We start from the raw sequence: 20,515 nt of genomic DNA, 5'->3' as shown, positions 1-20,515 counted from the left end.
CGCGCTCCGGAATTTTTGTGTCGCCGTCATCTTATCTTCGCCTAACGTCCAATGTAACACTCTCATCAACGCCCTCGATTCTTTGTTCCAGGCGGTGGCGATGAACTACGAGACCGTGAAGTACAGCACGTACGGCGTGGAGATAAACCAGCCAAAGAGCACGCTCCGCCTCCAGGCCTGGTATCGCCTAGCAGCAATTTCATGCAGCTCGAGCCGTCGAAGGGCCCCATTCCGTGCGCGGGAAAACACTCCGTGCGCTTGCGATACGGGGCCCGAGACGCAGAAGCGGTTGCACTTCCAGGTGGGGCAATAGACTACTTTTCAGAGAGCCAGGAGCGCAAAACCAATTCGCGGTAAGTGCTCGCTCCGTTCTCCGAGAACTCTCTGCCAGGGAAGTAAGGTCTTTGAGAAAAAAAATCCACGCATATCCACAAAGTGAATGATGGTGAGGGAGCGAAGCACTGGGATGGTTCGGTGCCGTGAATCTCCCGTCTGTCGTTTTTGCTGTTTTGCCACCGCTTCCCGCACCCTCGCCTCTTGAGTAGCTTGTCGTCGGCGTTCCCGTTGAGCCGCCACATGGTGCGCCTTACATCCGTTTTCATCCTGGCAGAAAGAGAATGTGTGGTCTGGAACGCGCTTAACTACGCATTTGCACCGCAGCGTCCTCTCGTGTATTTTCACTCCAGCGTGCATTGTGCTGTCATATGATTCATTGATGGGTGTTTAATGCCTGTATTTATCCTGTTTTCACCTTTTTATTTTGTGGCAGAAAGAGAATGTGTGGTATGGAACTCATCTCTACGAAGCGAAGGATGACGAGTGGCGAAGCTAGGTCCTAAGGTCCATAATGGCTACGTTGTAGTCGCCGACTAGTATCAAGGGTTTGTGCTTGTAGGGATTTTATATTGTTCTGTCACAATTATGATTGTATTAGTGTACCGTTCAACCTTTTTTTGTGTCTCACGTATGTTACCCGAGCATTATTCCATATAATGTAAATTGTGTGACACAAAGTGACATAAAGAGTCGATGACAAAGCTCGGTCCTAAGGTCCATAAAGTGTACGTTGAGGTCGCCGACTAGTATAAGGATTTGTGCTTGTAGGTGTTTTATTTTGTTTTATCACAATTGCGATTGTTTTTCGGCTGTTGTAAACTTTTTTGATTCACATACACACATGTTTCGACTATAGCAAGGTTTTCTAACCACCATGGCAGCGTACAGTCAGCCTCGACGACAAAGCTAGGTCTAAGGTCATTCGCCCCTAAAAAAAATAAAAAGAATTAAGTAGAGTAGGTCCTCGTCGTCGGCGCCTCTTCGTCGGAAATTATTGTTTTTCTGGGACCTTGAGACAGCGCGCCCAAACGCGAGAACTGCGATATCGGAGACCAGCGTTCTTGCCTTTTTATGTCTCTGTCATTTCATTCTCTCCATTCCCTCTCGTTTCTTTCGTCCTTGATACCTTTCGCTCTCTCTTCCTCTCTTCGCTCTCCGTTTGAAAAGGTCTAGCTGTCAATACGGAGTTTGTTGCTCCGCTGTGTGGACGAGTTTCGCGCTAGAGTGCTCACTCACCCTTCGCTTTGCGAAATGTTAAGTGTTTACATGATCCTGGTACTGGTGCCTTCATATTTGTAAATTGAGGTTGTGATGAAAGAAGACCACACTGCTGAACGCCAAACGTTTCTCTGTGCTTGGAGTTGCTATATTATGGTTAGCTGCAACACTGGCGTAGCCAAGGTGGGGAGAGGGTTGGGGGGTCAAATCCCCCGAATTTTTCAATTTTGAATGTGTATATGTACACGCACTTATACAAAAGCGCACACGACCATACATAAAGTATGGTTGAACCCCCCCCCCTTCCGATAAACATTTCTGGCTACGCAACTGCGCAGCAAATACTATGGCTATTTGTACATATTATCTTACAATTAGTTCGCAGTTCATACTGTAGCTGTCATGGGTAGAATAGGTACGATTAACAAATTCGCTAGGGCGGTGCGTTAGATGACGATGCCGCAGGCCTGAATGTTCTCCACATTACGGGGGAGTCACAGACAGTGCGAGAGGAGTGACACGTATCCTTTTTCAGCGCTATCACGGTTAATTATATGCAAGTAAAGCTAATGTTTTCATTTGAAATCGGAAAAAAACTGTTTCTCGTTTGCAGATCATGCTCGTGGTAAGATACTCAAGGACAAGGTCGTGGATGTTGCCTTCAACCCTGACGCCAGCTTTTGGTGGAGGAGACTTGAACGCGATGCTTCGAGCAATATGGCCGGAAGCCCAATGTCGACGGGCAGCTTCGAGTTTGAACTCGAACCGGACTACAGCTACGTGCCCCGAGTTAAAGTGCTGGCCTTCTATGTCCGCCCCGACGGCGAGGTCATCGCGGACTTGAACAGTTCGAAGTGGAAAAGTGCCTCGAAAACAACGTTAGTCTATTGCTTTCTAATATAGGTGACGTTCAGGGAATGGTGAAATAAACGTACCAAATGCGGCTCTTCACACGAAGCTACAGTTAACAAAGCAAGTTTCATTTCGAAAGTTAAACAATTTACGCGAGATAATGTTGCCTTTTAATACCAATATGTTGTCAGTTATTCAAGTACAAGATCAATTGAGGATTCGTAAAAGAACTTGAGAAATTCCAGTACACATTGTACTTTCCTCATGCGGGCCATTTCGTGTATCTTTCTTGTTCTGGTAAAGAAGATTCCCCATTGTCAAAAACGTTGGCTGTGAATGGCAACGTCCATCGTTCAGTGTTTTGCCATCGCGTTCATGTTTGTCATTCGTGTGAACAGCAACGTCTTTCGCACCATTTAAAACTTGCCACTCAACCTGTTCACGGACTACGTTTTAACCCTCTGAATTCTTCAATTCCTCTTGATTCGAAAGTAAGCCAGCCTTTCGCGTACGGTAATGGATTTTCTTCAAACGTTAACAGCCGTAAAGCAAATTCATGTGCCAACCTATACGTGTTTTACGCGTGCATGCATTCGTTACGGGTGTGTGGCGTTTTTGTCTCGACAGGTGACAATGAGATTCGGTTCAGAGGTAGTCCAACCAGCGACATCCGCTGCCATCCACTTGTACGGCTCTCCTCACTCCTATTGCGGTGTGGGCATTGTGGACAAGAGCGTTCACCTTTTGAAGCAGGACAATCAGCTGACGAAGGACAAAGTGAGTTGTGACGGTACACTCGAATGTTTTTTTTCTTTCTCGCTTCGCCGCGTTCACGAGGCTCTTGCAGTAAGTGATAGCGAAGCATTACCTTAATTTCGTCGGTCTGTGAGAAAGCCAACAGTGTTTGAGGCTAATAATATTAATTGTTGGGGTTTACCGTCCCAAAACCACGATATGATTATGAGGGACGCCGTAGTAAAACGCTCTGGAAAATTCCGGAGCATTCCACTACCTTCCATTCGACCACCTCAGTTTCATTAATATACACCTAAATGTAAGTACACAGGACTCACGCATTTTTGTCTCCATCGAAAATGATGCCGCCGCGGTCGGACTTACCGCGATCTGGTATTCGATGCTAGTGCAGAAGCATATAGGCACCTTTTATGAATAAGCGCTACCATTGAGGCTGGCGCATCATAGCCTTTTCTTGATATTTATCGACTGAACCCAACACAACTACACTCTTAGTCAAGTCATGCGTGCACCGCTATGTATATGCAGGAAACTAGCCTTTTTGGCCTTGTATCCTGGTTATAGCCTGCACTTTACGCAATACACCATTAACACTATGGCTAAAACTTGTAGAAATAAGTCACTATTAGTAATTTTACCTCTTCTCTCATTATTTATAACAGCAATTGTGCTTCTACGTGGACCATCATTATTAAGGTCTTTAACATTCACGCGTAGTGAAGTTTCTGACACAAAAAAAATAAAGAAGCAAAGCGCATATTGAAACAAGCGCCGTAACATTCTTCTGCGGGTGGAAATTCTGCCTTTGCAGAATACACACTATAGGGGTTACTTTGTAACGAACAGATCCGCGCGTGCGAAACTTCCCCGTCTTTGGATCACACAGCGCACTACAGGAGTGTAGTTACTCGCTACTAGTGCTACGCAGCAGCCCTAACAGGCAGAGCTGTGACCCCCTATCCCGCGGTTCGCGTAAGTTGCGACCGCGGCGGGTTTCAGGCCAGTGGTAACAGAGACGAGTTCTTTGCCTGACACAGTTTATTGTGCCAAAAGCGCCACCAACGCAACAAAATACAAGGTAAGAACGAAGTGGCGGAGAAGTTCCGCACGACAACGTCAAAACAACAACAAAATAGGAAGCACACGAGATTGAGAGCGATAAGGTTCGACTCACCTCTCGTGGCTTCGCAGTCCGGCCCTGAGGCAGTAAGTTACCTCACAATAGACTGGGCGTTGCGCAGGGGGTGATGGCGTTTGGGTGGCTCCCGACTCGATCAATGTATGGGGCAGCGCTAGAACGAAGACAAGGACTTCCTCCTTGTCTTCGTTCTAGAGTTGCCACAGCGCATGTCCTGTCTTTTCTCGTCCTTGTCTTCGTTCTAGCGCTGCCCCATACATTACACTATGAACCCTAACCAACCTCGCCCACCTTTCCGTTATTCTTCAACAGCCCTGCCAAGGAAGCGGCGTGCGTCCCTTGGGGTCTGGAGAGGAGTCTCTCCAGAAAGGGAAGGAGGAAGACGGGGCATCTCGACTTCGGCCAGGGAGCAGGGCGCGAAGAGCTGCGGGAGCGGCACGTGCCCTCTCCCACGCAACCCCCCTCGCCACTGCGCGTACAAACGTAGCGCGAAGCCGAGGTGCCGCCGCGTTGAAGACAATGGGTTGCCTGTGCAACCCCACATCCCCCCCTCCTTAATTGAACCCTTTAGCCAAAAAAAAAAGAAGACCGACATCACCTGGGCTTAAGAGGAGGGGCCAAATTAAATTAACACGTCAAAGTCGAAGTCCACGAGCGCGCAGTCGGTCTCGTCCACGACCGGCGTCGCTGGTCCGTCGGTCGACGCCGTGTCAGGTGTGGCGTTGGCCGGTGTTGACCGCTGCTCGATGGTCGGCGGCTGTGACGGTGGATCCGCTGGGGCTGGCGTCGTCGCTCCCGAAGCCAGCGACGCCACCCACCTGGCGAATTGCGGCTCCGATTGAAGGCGGCGGATGAATGTCGTTCCGTCGCAGTGGCTGCGCTTCCCAATTTGCCGTCCTTTTGTGCCGCCGCCCACCCTTTATGTGAGAGCGAAACGCCCGTGGGCCTCATGCAACAGCAGTCCGCCGCACTCACAAAAGGTGGACCCAGGTGCGGCGGGAGGCAGGCTCCCCTTGCTTGTCGGTCGATGTCGGCGATCTTCCGCCCCTGGAACGGCGCGAACAGCCGGTTCTCGGGCTTCGAGCGTTGCGCCCGCTGCTGTTTCTTCCGCGGTGCCACCGAGAAGTAGGAGTTGGGCGGCTCCGTGCCGGCCTGAAACGTCCAGGAGGCGACCGAGCGCGTTTTGTGATTCGCGCCCGGTGCTGGCGATGGACCCTGGACGACAGGCTCGGATGATCCGGGGGCGTCCGGACGGCCTGGTGCTGCCTACGCACCTCCCTGGTTGCTGGTGTTGGGCGATTTGTGGGCAGCGGGAATCGGATAAGGCATGGCGTGGCCGCTTGTAGCGTGCGCCTGGGCTCCGGCGCGAGCCAGGACAGCGCCTCTTCGTGATGTCGGCTTGTACCGCACCCTGCGCGGACATGGTGTTATGTGCTGTTGTATGTTGCCGTGCCGACACGCGAAAGCGATTACGAACGAAGTGGATGCGTCGTGCTCTGTCCAGCGGCCTCCTCCGCTCGCCTCTTCTCGTGGTCTCTGCTGCTCCTCCCGTTCTTTCTTTCTCTCTCTTTCGCTCCTTTTCTTCCTAAGGCGCTTGGAGTCGAAAGTTCCCCGACGCTGCGGCTGGCCGGCTGCAACCCCCGTTCTGCGCAGCGGGATACCGCGCTCGTACCGCGGGTGCACTCCGCAGTTCTGTCGCCGGGTCTGCAACTCTTCGCCGGGCTGTGCAGTGGTTCCGCGAATTCTTCTCCACCGAGACCATTCGGGACCGGAAGCTGTTTTGCTGTTTTCTTTCGCCTTGACTCTGGCTGCTGCTGTGGGCTTTTGGTGTCGCCGCTCTCTGCTTGCGTTGACGGCTTGATGAAGTGCCGGGCTATGGGGCATCTGCTGGCGCAAACGGTCGTTTTGGCTTGGCTGTTGTTGAAATGCTGCCGATGGGTGATCTGCGACTCGAACACAAGTTAGCCCCTCTCTTACTCTCCGAAAAAGCAAGCGCGTGCTCGCTCTCGAAGGTTGCGTGCTAGATATCAGAGGAGCGTCCCATCCGATATCACGCACAATGAAGCCCCTACGAACCGGACAGAGTTAGTTCTGCCGAGATCGCAAGTTGTAACGTCGCACTGAGCTCGTATGTCGAGCCGTGCCTTCGGATGTCACTGCCTGCGGGCGCGGGGAAGCGTTTCCCTCGGGCCACTCGTTCCCTCTGTCAAAGTAGGGTTTGACATCGCAGACATGCACCGGTCCGCCGATCGGTCTTAGCGTTAAGTCCGTCAGCTTGTACACGAGAGAAGAGACAGTCTCTCCTACCCGGTACGGTCCTATCCACTTCGGTGCCAGAGAAGCTGAGAATTTCTTACTGGCATCGCTTAGGACATGATTGCGCTTTAACACCAGGTTGCCCACTTGTACTGAACGTCCCGATGAGAGCGGTCATACTGCGCTTTCTGCTCCCCACGAGCAGTGCTCAGGTTCCGTCGTGCTTTGCCTAAAGCCTCCGTCACCTTCGCGCGCAGCCCAGCTGCATAATCAGCGCGTGCCGACGAAGCAGCCAGTTCCGTGCTGCGTTCCTGTAGAGTATGTTCTACGGGATTCAGCAGCTCTCTCCCAAAATTGAGAGTGGCGGGGGTTAAGCCAGTCGAGCGGTTCACGGTCGTCCTCAGAGCAAATTCGATTTCAGGGACGCAATTGTCCCAATCCTTGTGCGTCCCCGCAAAAGCAACAAGCATGTGCTTGATGTTGCGGTTTACACGTTCGGTTGGATTTGCCTGGCGTGGTACGTGGTTGTTCTCTTGTGCTTAATGCCCGGGCTGCACAAGAGTCCACGAAAATTTGGCGGTGAAATAGGACGCATTGTCCGTAATTAACTGCTTTGGATAGCCGAATCTCGTGAACACTTCGGTGAGCTTTTCCATGATAATGCGTGCCGTCAGCCTTCGTAGGGGGAACAGTTCCACCCATTAGTGAAGTGATCTGTGACGACGAGAAGGAATTGGTTTCCTCTCGGTGTTCTTGGGTAAGGTCCCATGACGTCACAAGCCACTATTTGCCAGGGTGTTTGGCTTTGGGTCGGCTGCATGAGCCCGGGTGGGCGTCCACCACGCGGCTTCACGCGTTGGCACACATTGCATGAGCGGGCGTAGCGTGTTACATCCCGTTTCATGCCTGGCCAGGTAGCGAAGCGGCACAACTTAAGGTAAGTCTTAGGGCCACTTGCATGCCCAGCGATGCACGTATCGTGAAAGTAGCCTAACAGTGCTCCTCTCAACGTGCGTGGGATCACCGCTTTGAAGGACTCATGTGTATCCTTCTCCGCAGGAATGTATCTCGGCAAAGTGTCGTCAGAGTCTAGCAGGTAGGAATCCAACACGCTCACAGCATTACCAGCTGTTTCAGAGCGCCGCGCATTAACAGCAATACCAGCTGCGTCAACATGCGCCGCCGGGCTCCCGGAGCCCCTCAAACACCTTTTTGCAAAATGGATCCTCCCGCTGGGCCTCTAATAGCTCCTTCCTGCTGAACACGTTCCCCACTGAACTGACGCAGTCCAAGTGGTTAACGCTCTCCTCATTTGAAGGTGGGTTGTCCGCCCTTCCGTGAGGACTCGCCGTCGAGCAGTGTAGCAGTTACTCTGCTCTTAGGCTGAGTTTCAAATGTGTCAGGATGGGTATTAATGTTACCCCTCGTGACAACATCGAGCGTCGCAACAGTTACGTCGCTCTCTGGCACGACTTCGGGCGAGGTGAGTTGAGTAGTAATGTTACTCTTCTCACAATCAACGGGCGCGCGCGAAAGTGCGTCCGCCACAACGTTGCTCTTTCCTTTCCTGTAGCGAACGGTAAAGTCGTATCGCTGCAGGAAAAGTGCCCATCGTGCAAGCCTGTCGCTCGGCTCCCCTAGGCGTCTAAGCCAAGTTAGTGCCATGTGATCAGTCTCGATAACAAATTGAACTCCGTCAATATAGTAATCGAACTTTTTGAGGGCAAAAAATGATTGCCAAACATTCCTTTTCCGTCACTGAATACTTTTTCTCTGCGGGAGTCAAGGAGCGGCTAGCAAAAGCTACCGGCCGCAAGCCACCTTCGTGCTGTTGGAGCAAAACCGCTCCTAGGCCGAGGTCGCTGGCGTCCGTTTGGATCACAAAATGTTTGCTGAGGTCCGCTAGCCTTAATTCAGTGGTTTCCGCGAGCGCTTTAACGAGGTTGCGCAGTGCCCCCTCTTGCTCGGGACCCCATCTCCACCGCTCACCTTTCCTCAACAGAAGTGTCAAGGGGGCTTGCAGTGCAGCGCAATCTGGAATAAACTGACGATAAAAGTTCACCAGCCCCAGAAAGCGTCTCAGTCCACCTATGTCTGTCGGTGATGGATAGTTCGATAATGCCTGAACCTTGTCATCACACGGCAGAAGGCGACCGTTATCCAACGTGAAACCCAGTAGCGTTACTCGGGTTTCGGCAATCTGAGTCTTGGCCGGGTTTAGCGTTATTCCCGCCGACCTCAGACGCTCCAGCACGTCCCTGAGATGGCGTAAGTGCTCATCAAAGGTTCGTGAGTATACCACGACATCGTCCAGGTAAGCAAGAGCCTAGTGCCACCTTGCATCACCTAAGACGCGGTCCATCAGGCGCTGGTAGTCGCAGGCGCACCGACAAGACCGAATGGCATACGGGTAAACTGTAAAAGGCCCCTGTGACAAGTGAAGGCAGTCTTCTCTCGGTCACGGGGATCTACCTCCACCTGAAAGTATCCTCTGCTATCATCGAGCGTAGTGAAGTACTTCGCTCCGCCAACATTGGACACGATCGAGGAATGCTAGGAAGAGGATATGCATCCTTGCGTGTTACCTCGTTCAGGCGACGGTAGTCAACACAAAGGCGGGTCGTCCCATCCTTTTTCGGTACCAGCACCACGGGAAAACCCCACGGGCTCTCTGACCTTTCGACAACGCCTGTATCGAGCAGTTCGTCCAGAGCGCTGTCTAATGCTTTCCTCTTAGCCAAACTCACCGGCCGAGGATTGCATTTCCAAGGAGAAGCATCGCCTGTCTCAATTTTGTGCCTAACTAGCGCAGTGCAGCCAGGCTGTTCTGTGAATATGGCGTCATATTCATTCAGAAGCGATGAGAGGCGAGCTTTCTCTTCCACCGTCAAACTGCTTGAGCTATTGAGCAGCGGGTGGTCCCTTTCGCCCGCTCTGCAGTGCACAGTGCCTCCGCAGTGGGGGTTGGGGGACGCGCGCGAGGGGAGCCGTTCCCTCCGACGCGTTCTTTCTCCGCGGGTCGGTTTGTCGACCCGGCAGAAACATGTACGAGTGACTTTTTCGGGCAATTGTTGGGACGGTCTGCGCGCGAAGCATCATCGAACGTAATTGTCTCTGACGCTTTTTGAAAGGAAACGAAAGGCGTACGCGGTGCTGGCCTACCTCAAGCTGAACCCAGAGGAGAACCTGAATAAGGCACAGCCAATTGTCCGCTGGATGGCAACCAAGAGAAACAGCCGCGGAGGCTTCCCGTCTACGCAGGTATATTCCACTTTTCGTCTCCTGCACATAAATGTCCCTGATATGCTCTGCCATCAATTTCTTTCGTTTTACGTAAAATTGCAGAAAACTTGCAAGTGCAAATGTAGATAGCGGTCTCCCCAATAACTTGAACCTCACGTTCTTTGTGAGACTATACAATGTTTGCGCGAATGAACAGGGTCTTTCAGTTAACTGCACTCTTAATCAGGTCCTGGTTCGGTGCTGGCTATGCTAAGGAAACCAAATGAAAAATTCCCGGTTTCCGGACTATATCTAGCTCTTTAAGCGGGATCTGATTAAGAGTGTAGCGCCAAGTATTAAAAAAAATACATGCACTACACAAGTCACTATTCACTATTCTTCTCAGCAATATGCAGCACGTCATGATGTCTTTCCCAATCCGCAAAGCTCGGTAATTAACGAAGAGTGTTTAATTGACTTTTAAAATATTAGCTCCAACAAAAACTCTTCAATAAAAAGTTTGTAGCGCTTGTTCAGAAACGTAGGTTTATTTAATCTATGCTAAGATAACTGCTCTGTTTAAATTTTTTCCAGCGTTTTTACGCGAAACTAGCGAAGTTAAAATATATATTTGGCGCAAGTTAGCGGAAACACCCTGTATAGAGCTCGTGGAAGACACGGTAGGAGCATTACTGCGCAAATATGTCGGCGGCAAATGCACCGATTTACAACCTCAATATTAGGGACAACAAAAACACTCCTTTGCGGTGTGTCTCTCTTGTAATGTGGAAGTGCTGCGGAATGTAGATATTCCCCGCCTGGCGAGGAATATCTACATTCCACAGCACTTCGGGCTCTACACAGTTTACTACGTTGATTAAAGTGCGCGCGAGGCAGGCGCCTGTGGTCTTTCCCGCAAGGTCCAGTGCGCTTTCAAAAGATGTGCTCTTGTTAGCATTGCGATACGTAACGTTGCGATATTGCGGAGGTCCTGCCGTTTCGCGTTCAATCAGAGAGAGTGATGCGGTTCCGGAAGCGAGTATAGATGACGATGCAGGAAGCCGTTGCTGCTGTAGCGCCTCAACTAGCTGTGAAGCGCCTATTGTTCTTCCGCAGTCGTACAGACAAATCTGCGAACAATTCGTTGGCTGCGTTGCAGTTTGCCTTGGGCTTATGTATGCATTTGCGTATGAAAGAATAAAGCAGTTGTTAGTCAACGCTTGTGCCGTACGTTTCTTTTCTTCATGGGTGCATTGCGCGTTTGCGATGTTATGTTTGCCTCAGGATTCTGGTTGCGGTGTCACATATATACTGTGATTCTGGTTCAGCCGTTTCGTTTCTTCCCTCCTGTGGCATGTCTACAAGAGTAGAGTAGACCCTAGAAGCTGTGGCTCATAGCCACACTGGGGATTGTCCAAGAACCGGTTAATTTTTAAAGGCAAATTTGAAATTGAAGTTCGAGCTTTGTTTAATTGATACGGAAGAACTATAAATGAATTAGAATTAAGATTCTACTAACAGTAACAATACAGAATAGAAATGAAGCAATAAAACCGAATATTTGGGCTAAAAAGAACAAAAGAAAATAGAAATAAAAATTTGGAGACGTAGATTTTATAACCTAAATATTTTGGAACCTCTAAGAAACTCCTGCAATGCATCAGCAATTTTCCCGTCACTGTGGCTCAGAGAAAAAGCACCGAAAGACAGTACACTTCGTACATTTAATTCTAATCTAAACAGCCGGAAAACGACACCTGAGGTATTTTTGCGCAAGGTAGAGGGCCTCTTGCAGGAAATGATATAGTGCTGCGTTTTCTCACGTATTCCGCATAAAGAACAATTAGGCGAAGCTGCCAGACCAGCTCTGTGTAGATAAAAATTTAGATAGGGAGTCTGACAACGTAGTCTTGTGATTACGACTTCTATTGCTCGTGATTAACATATTTTAGTATTCCACTGATGATTTAAATGCTGGAATTCTAATATGGTCGTTAATGGCTGTGCGGAAAACTCCTCTAACATCATTTTCCTCCTAAATCTAGCACTTGTAATGAATTTGCATGCGGGCAATACCTGAATTACCGGGCCATTCAATGATGACCTAGCTAGCGCATCTGCTATTTCATTCATAAATAGGCCCTTATGCCCAAAAACCCACACTAACTTGATGAAATTTATGCGCACTATAACTAATGATTTGAAAGCATTCAAAACATACAAGTCCTCATTTGCAGCGAAGGAGAACATACTGATAGTGAGTCCGTCAAATTTATTCCGGAGCTTATTGATGCTTCTAATTTACCTATTGCTAGACTGATGGCTAAAAATTGTGCTACAAAGATTGGCACAAAATCTGGAAGGCGAAGGGAAAACGAGCAGTCTAGAGTAGGAGAGAAAATCCCAATTCCACATTTTACTTCACTTTGGGAAGCATCCATCGCTATCACTGTCTTAATTGGCTTATGTTTCAGGTAATCGCTTAATATAACGTTTATTAAGTGGTATGGCATTAGTTTTGCATTGCTTGGAAAAATATCATCAAACTGTATTTTAGTAGAGTTGTTACTATTACTGATGATACACAGGTCATTATTTTAACGTTTATTTTGTCAAGAAGGCTTTCTATAAATAAAATTTGAGACGTATGAAATCGCGGCCAATATAATCTAAAATACAGGTCAGGACGTGCAATAAAAACTGTTTCGGAACGCTTAACGGGGGATCTACAAGACCCAAAGCGTTCCCACTAGCTCGCGCCACCATGAGCCACGGGACGCTCTTCTTTTTCCCTGGCCGACTGGCCACGAGTGGCGGACAAACCCAAAATGGAAAACTAGCGTGGGTTGCCAGCGATAGGACGCAAACGCAGCGTGGGCAACGATGCAGCATGGCTCGCGCCTCGTATAATTTTAATTTCGCCACGTGTGGCGTCCCGTGCGTTTCACCCAACGCCGCGTGCGTTTGTATTCTGCCGTTAGCATTCCGGAGGACGAATGAGGCATAGCGTAATTATCTAAAGCAGCCAGCTGCGGAGCGAGGGGTCACAGGTTCGAAACCCCGGTCGAGCGCTTCGGAAATTTTGGGGGCTTGCTCCTTACGCTCGGTGCTTGCCCATCGCCGTAGTAGCCACTAGTTCTCATTGCTCCCGCTAGCTTGGCTAAGCGTACGCTCGCGCGAAAAAGAAGTCTTCTTCCTCTTGTTCTTCGAGCGCCTTGATGATGATATTAACGCAGGCAAAACCACATATAGCATACCCAAATGTAGCATGCGGCGCTCGCTCCATTCCGGCGCGTGCTCTAGTTTGATAGGAGACCGCTAGAGGGACACAGCTGCGCGCTTCCTCTTTCGACAGTCGTCAGTCAGTGCGCTTCGATACTATGACATGAGCGAAGAAGACAAAGTGGCGGTGCGGAGGACTCGCAAGGCAGCAGCAGCACGCGCTTGCTGCCAACACTATAGCCAAGACCCTGCGGTGAGAGCTCGCGAGGCCGAAGAGAGACGTCAGCCTCGCGCGGTCCCCGAGGTACAAGCCTGCGAAGCCGAAGCAGCGCGGAAGCGGCGGCAAGGGAACCTCGAAGAGGTACGGGCGTATGATGCAGCGGCCAAGCGTGGAAAGCGGTCGCTACCTGAAGTTGGTGGCGCCGACGCCCGCTTCAAGCGCGATTTCCTCGACCACACGTTCGGCCACAGCTGCAAGGTCTGCGACCGCTTGTGGTTCGACAACAACCTGACGACAATCCCTACTATAACAACGTGTCACGTCTTTATATGACAGTAGAGAAATTGTACGGGGCATTCACGGTTTACCCGATTATCTCCGAGCAAGCTCCCCTAGCATCATTCACTTTGTGGATATGGTGGGGATTTTTTCTTCTGAATTATTTTTCTTTGTGGCTTTTATTTATATATACATACATATACATATCCGGGACGTGACGACGATGGCGACGACAAAAATCCGCCGAGAGTGGCCATATAATTGCTACCGCAATAAAAAAACTGGTGCCTTTTGCTATACATTGTCTTCATTGGCACGGCAACAGATTTCACACGGAGAATCAGTGCGTGTGCGTCGTCTTACATTTAGTTATTCCTTATATTGCATCTAGTTAGTTTGTTACAGAAGCGTGATTTGATCAAGATATTCCATACTTGATGAAATTACGCCGGATACATGCTGTACGCTCACACTGGGCTATAAGATATGCGCGTAGCCTTCATCCCAATATGATCAGCCACAATGTATACTGGTAAATGTAACTGATTTCATTTGATTTTAGAAGAGCGTCGTAAACGTGCCAGTGGGGTCACGAATAGAAATAGTGCTTATAACGTTCCATGCTTTTCTCCAAGTCCAACTGATCTGCATTAAAGATTCAGAGGCTTTTCACAGTCCCTCTTCGTCGTTTATGCTGTGTTACAATCTTACTTAATTTCACGTGATACCGCGTATTCGTTGCCCATTTCATATATGCTGAGCATTTGAATTGGAGCAATGCTACAGCATGGAAACGCATTTAACATTTCAGGACACAGTGCTCGGCCTTCAGGCCCTCGCTGCGTTCGCCACCTTTGTCAGCAAGGATCCAGTGGACATCACAGTTAAAGTTGACGGCAACGGCATTAGCGAGTCTTACAACCTGAAGGAGGACACTAAGCTGGTGGTACAAGAGAAAAAGGTCGTGAGGTTGCCCAACAAGCTTACCTCAGAAGCAACGGGTCCCGGATGCGCTTTGGTGTCGGTGAGTCACATTATCATGCTATCGTTAAGTGCTTGAAGACAGTGGCCATTTCTGAAAATGTTGAATAGCCTTTTTTCTAAGGCACATTAAAATGCGTAATAAAATCGGAACAACGTGGTTTGTTTGCGGACCAATTTATGTTTTGAAAATTTACTTGACAAAATAGTTGACTGCAAAAAGTAGTATTATTCTTTCTGCGTAGTTCTCTAGCTTGCCAAAGATTACAAAAGAAATAGAAATATCAAGTCTATCACAAAGCTCCATTTGCTAAAGAGGCACATTTAGTAAACGCGAAAAGCAATAACTGTCTTTATTTTTTTTTGCAATACTGTTTTTTATATGTAATGTATAAAATTTTGTTTGTCAGATGAACATTTTTTAATCTCGTGTTAGTGTCAATATAGTGTTGCGTCACCTATGATGCCATTCAAACGCATTCAAACACAGCCCCTATGACGTCACCCAAACGCATGTGTAAGGTCTGTAGATAAGTATTAACTGTCACCGACGCTTAGCATGCAAAGCCGCTGACTGATGCTTTATAACAGGAATAGGCAACCTTTTGAGACGAAGGGCCGAGTATCATGAAGCCGACAAGGCGGGAGCCGCATGGCGATTTGGGGGCAGTGGAGGAGGGGGGGGGGGGGGGGCTTTGTACGCAATGAGAAAAAAGAAATGATATACAAACCTAGAATATAAATCATGTTTCTCTTCAGCACGTATGTCGCAAGGTTGCAATTCATAAACATAGGTGACAAGCAAAAAAAAACGTTCTCCATGTGACTTTTGGTGCTGAAAATTCTTAGCCAACTCGCAAATATCTACACAAAGGTCGCTTACCGACAGACGTAGAAAGTCGTGGAAGTGTTCATTCGTTAGTTGGAGGAGGGGGGGGGGGAGTTTCTGACGTCGTGCCGGGCGCCGCATAATACTGCCTCGCAGGCCGCGGGTTGCCGGCCCCTGCTTTATCGGCACATTTCGCCCCAACCACATTTCACTCAACAACACATTAAGCATCAACCGTATTAGCAGAGCGTCAAAGTAAAAGAACTTGTGATGATAATACAGCAGAGGTAATGTCTGGGGTTTTGCACTCTAATATCATGATACGGTTATGAGGCATGCCGTAGTTTGTGGCTCCAGGTAATTTCAACCACCTAGGTTTCAGTAACGTGCACAGATATTGCACAGTACACGGTCCTCTTGCATTTCGTCTCCGTTCAAACACGCGGCCGCCATGGCCGGTTTCGAACCAGGTAGTGTCGCAGTAGTCGTATCGGCATTAAGACTCAAACTGAAGTGCTCTCGCAGTTCTAGATGAGACTCAGCCTCCCTATTTAGTGCGACAGAATTTATACGGATGCTGGAAGCGCATGCACTGCTGGCGCGCAGAGAAAATGGAAAATGAGTTTTACGCGGCACAAGGTGCGTTTGGACACAAAAGCCATCAAGCGAAGTCGTTAGACCATCTAGAATACACGCTCAATCACCTCCGTGTCGGAGCAAATGCAGTGTTCGGTCTTCCGCAGCTGGCATGACTGTTCTACGTTCGCAGGCTACAATAATTTCATCGTTCCTTCTGAGCTTCTCCGCGTACATGCATTTATTTGAGCAGTAAACGTTATTATTGCACTGGGCACTTACTAACTGCGAGTGTTTCCGGTTGATCTCATCTTGTGCACTACCAAAGTCCACAACTGCAGTACATGCCAATGGCGGTGCGTTTCATCACGCCAGCGCTGTGAGACGCTTGGTAGCTATTAGGGCGCTGTTGTTTCTGCCTGGCAGCAGCAGTGGCACTGCGTGCTGCGTCACGCCAATTGACGTCGCCCCCACATTTAGTTAGGACATCGTCCTAGGAGTTCAAGCGCGGCACTAAGATTTTACATCGCTGTCATTGCTTCGCTCGTCGGGTGAAATTGTGAAATGTCCTTTTTTTTAGCTAAATTCATTATTTATCACCCACCCGCACTTTCAATTCTTTTTTACTGCTTCCCATTCCAGACCACATTGAAGTACAATGTTCACGCGGCATCCAAGAGCGAAGGCTTTGAGCTTACGGCCACTCCGTCCCAAGAAGCAACAGATTGCAGCGACCTCAAGCTCAATATTTCCATCAGGTATACAAATTTCCTGCACTTACACGAACTTTTCAGCTAAGTAAAATGTATGAATTTGTTCGCGTTGTACATTTCAATTTCTCCTTTTCTATTTTTCTTCCTCAGTGAATCGGAGGAGTTTGGAAGTTTGGTACATTTACTTGATGGACCTATTTTTATAATTTTGCCAGGTACGATGGCAAGAAGCCCTCTAACATGGCGGTGCTGGAGCTCAAGCTTCTGTCCGGCTACGTCCCTGACGAGAACCACATATACAGCGTACGTACTTGCACTCGCTATAGGTACATTGAAGATTCATCAGTGACCGTGGTACATTTAGCTGATTCGCGTTCACCTATTAGCCTGGAGTGTCGAACTATTCTCTTCTCATTATATTTCTTCACAAGCCCAGTATAGTGGGAAGGAAGGCGAGCGGGGGGGGGGGGTGTAGTGTAACCATTTTATATGAGCATAATTAAGTAATCTAACAAAGAAACGAGTCCTGGATCCATTCATCTCCCTTAGTTTATTTTGTATCAACGACCTTCAAACAATTTAGCCTAACAGAACACTCAAAAGGGATGGTGCAGAAAAAAGGCGTGCTGGTATTTTCACTTCTAACATGGTGCCACGGCTCATTTACGCGCAATATGTCAATGAGAAATGTGCACTGTTGGACTCGCCAATAGACGTGACCGAAAAATCCTGCCTGCCAAGCATCGCTTCTTTTATTCTACTTGACCAACTGTGGCACCTTCACAAACTCGTGAGAACGTGGTCGCTATTTGACGCCACACCTTCTTAGTAAAGTAATGCTATTCAGCTTTCCGACACCTTTGGATCACTTACTAAGCTGCAATGCGAGTTTATGTGGTGCCGTTTTCTCTGCAGCTATACCGTGGGAAAGACGTCAAGCTGAAGAGGCACGAAGTTGAGAAGAACCAAGTCAACTTCTACTTTGAGGAGGTAAGGCCACCGGCTTTTAAGCGAAAGTGCGTAGTTCAAGAACGCATTTGCGAGTGCATGCTGCAGAAGTTGATTTTAGACGCACTCCTTCAGTGATGAATTATTATCGCGAACATCTGGGGCGGATTTCAAAAACATTCTTCGTTCGTAATTGTCGCCCCATTACAGCACAAGTTGTTTTCGGGACCTCGGCCCCTGTTCATTATTGCGCTCATGGACAAGAAAAAAAAGAAGGCACAAACAAATCGTAAGGTCGTGTAGAACTATAAGGCAACGAACCTGTTGCACATAGTTAAAGAAAGAAGGTCGGGATAACTCTTCTTGGTACTAGAACAAAGTTTGTTATATTTGCACTTGCACCATTTATAATGAAGACAATCATAGCGACGGTATACAGATTCCCAATGAGGGATATTTCGATGTCGATAGCTTTCTGGGGCGAACTCGCAAAGATTTCGGTTCGAGAATGCCATTTTCCATTGACCAGCTGTTTTCGCTAAAAATACCTCCAGCATCACCACTGACAAAAGATCTCTCTTGCGACCGATTCTAGCGTAGGATCTGTTTGTGAATACAGGCCCTAGTTTTCTCATATACTATTGGCTACACAAGCAGGATTACAGCTCATCAGGACTATTCGTGATGTACCTTTTACCGTGTTCATTCAGGAATGAATATAGATCTGAAATCGAACCCTTATCTGCAAACGTTTTCTGAGAGGCGGCACTTATTTAATTTCAGATAACCTCAGAAAACAAGCGCTTCGACGTTCGCCTCCACCGCGAGTTTGCCATTGAAGACGCGAAGCCCGCCACAGTTAAGGTCTACGACTATTATGAGCAAGGTAAGTGCACACAACCGAATTTAATAAGTGTGGATGCATCTATCGTATGTCTCATGTAGTCTGCTTTCTTTTAGCTCGTTCTTCATTATTCGTCGTAATTTTTCAGAGTCCAAAAATCTTTGTTATAATCCTATTTCGATGACACGCTATCACGCGTATCCTGGTTATTTGTCATGCTTAAATTAAGTCTTGCAAACGTAGGAAAGTATTACACATTCCTATGACTTGTAATTATCGTATTCACTGGCATGCAGAAAGACATAAAAGCATTTACACGGTTAGGGCACTCGTTAAAACCATAAATATTATAGAAATTAGTAACAATGCTAAGCGGCTAGCACAAGTCAATTTCAGCGAGCCTATGCTAGACCTGTGCTTATCTTTGATCTAGTTCGCTTTCGTACACGCTATAAAACGGCTTGCTGTGCAAACGACAGGTCATTCATCAGCATTCTGTGTCTACGGAAGCACAACTAAGCACTTTGTAACCAGCACTAGCAAAGCGTATATATCTTTTGTCTCATTAAATAAAACACCGTATGACATTTCAAAACTTTTTTCTCTTTGCAGAAAACAGCAACTCTGTGCCTTACTCCCTCGTAGTGCCCTGCTAGTAAACGTCACTCATCATTTTTTTTTCAACTGTTATTTTTTCTTTTACTCGCGCCCTTTTGTTGGAACGAACGCGACAATGACAATACGCGTCACAAGCACAACATTAAGTGAAACACGCATTTACCTTCTCGCACCTATATATTTTATTCTTCTCTCTCTCTCTTCTTCCGTCACCAGAATCATGCCTTTCCGCTTGAGAATCATGCTTTTCCGATGAAAATCCTGTCGCGTACGTCGTCAAACCCTTGCCTCCAGACACGAGTAGTACATGCCTGTTTACCGCGAGCCGCGGTATACGGGTGTGTGCCACAGGCGATTGACAGTTTACATCTACCCAGGAACGGCGAGAACAAAGATTGTTAGACACAATATTAATGAGAACCAACAGACAACAATGCCAAGGAAAGTACAGGGGATGTTATTTGTAATAATTGAGATATAAATGTGAAGAAAGTAAAGTCGTCGAAAAGATAACTTGCCGCCGGCAGGGACCGAATCTGCGACCTTCGAATAACGAGTCCGATGCTCTACCACTGAGCTACGGCGGCGGTCATCTTCCCGTGCTCTTTGTAGGCTATATATGTGCATATGCTTCCTTGGCATTATTGTCTGTTATTTCTCATTAATATTGTGTCTAACAAATAAAAACGAGCCCTTAAAAGTCATCTTCTTTCCTTCATTCATAGCGAGGGTCTCGTTCAGCAGACTTGGTGCCTTCAGGTAGTATGCGAGGGATTATTGTTCAGCTGCCAGCTCGTGAAAAGATCACATGCTACGTCGCGCCAAAAGGCAGAAAAAGAGTGTTCCACATTCGCCGCCATGGCTGCGATCGGCGCTGACTAACACGACTAGGTTTAAATGCACATATATACCCTGCAAAGTGGACGGGAAGATGACCGCCACCGTAGCTCCGTGGTAGAGCATCGGATGCCTTATTCAAAGGTCGCAGGTTCGGTCCCTGCCGGCGGCAAGTTATCTTTTCGTCCACTTTACTTTCTTCACATTTATATCCCAATTATTACAAATAACATCCCCTATACTCTCCTTGGCATTATTGTCTGTTAGTTTTCATTAATATTGTGTCTATCAAATAAAAACGAGCCCTTAAAAGTCATCTTCTTGAGAACAAACATTGGTAATTTAAATGCGAGAGCATTCAGAAAGAAAAATTACACCATCTCACACTCAAGGGAAACATGAGGGGATGCGAAGCAGCATTGGAGGCGCACACCAAGTTTCCGTTACGTTCACTCGGCGTTTCCGTTAGTGTGTGAGGTTTGTATTTAGTGTTTGTGTTATCATTATGTTCTATTTGTGCGTTGCTTTCCGTTAGCGCCGAGTGAACGAGTGGCGCCGACGTTGACGTTACAACTCATCTGAATAGGGGCGAAGCGAGAATGACGGAAGCCGACCGAGCGCACGCGCTTATCTACGCATGAAAAGGGGGAGGAAGAGGAGAGAGTGGGTT

General features: G+C 48.1%; 1 protein-coding gene across 1 annotated transcript in view; it reads left to right on the top strand.

The window, feature by feature from the left end:
- LOC119385529 (alpha-2-macroglobulin) overlaps positions 1-19,205 on the top strand; it is a 25,847-nt gene extending 6,642 nt beyond the window's left edge. Inside the window, exons 2-10 of the mRNA XM_049414012.1 lie at positions 92-301; positions 2,168-2,432; positions 9,688-9,817; positions 14,311-14,523; positions 16,528-16,643; positions 16,814-16,901; positions 17,514-17,588; positions 18,330-18,432; positions 19,003-19,205. Coding sequence (XP_049269969.1) covers positions 92-301; positions 2,168-2,432; positions 9,688-9,817; positions 14,311-14,523; positions 16,528-16,643; positions 16,814-16,901; positions 17,514-17,588; positions 18,330-18,432; positions 19,003-19,046 — 1,244 coding nt within the window. The 3' untranslated portion in view covers positions 19,047-19,205. The remainder of the gene's footprint in view (positions 1-91; positions 302-2,167; positions 2,433-9,687; positions 9,818-14,310; positions 14,524-16,527; positions 16,644-16,813; positions 16,902-17,513; positions 17,589-18,329; positions 18,433-19,002) is intronic.
- The last annotated feature ends 1,310 nt before the right edge of the window (positions 19,206-20,515 follow it).

The sequence above is a fragment of the Rhipicephalus sanguineus genome, chromosome 3, assembly GCF_013339695.2.
Source record: "Rhipicephalus sanguineus isolate Rsan-2018 chromosome 3, BIME_Rsan_1.4, whole genome shotgun sequence".
NCBI lineage: Eukaryota > Metazoa > Arthropoda > Arachnida > Ixodida > Ixodidae > Rhipicephalus > Rhipicephalus sanguineus.
Note: the sequence above shows the minus strand (reverse complement) of the source record. Positions and strands in the feature narration are given on the sequence as shown.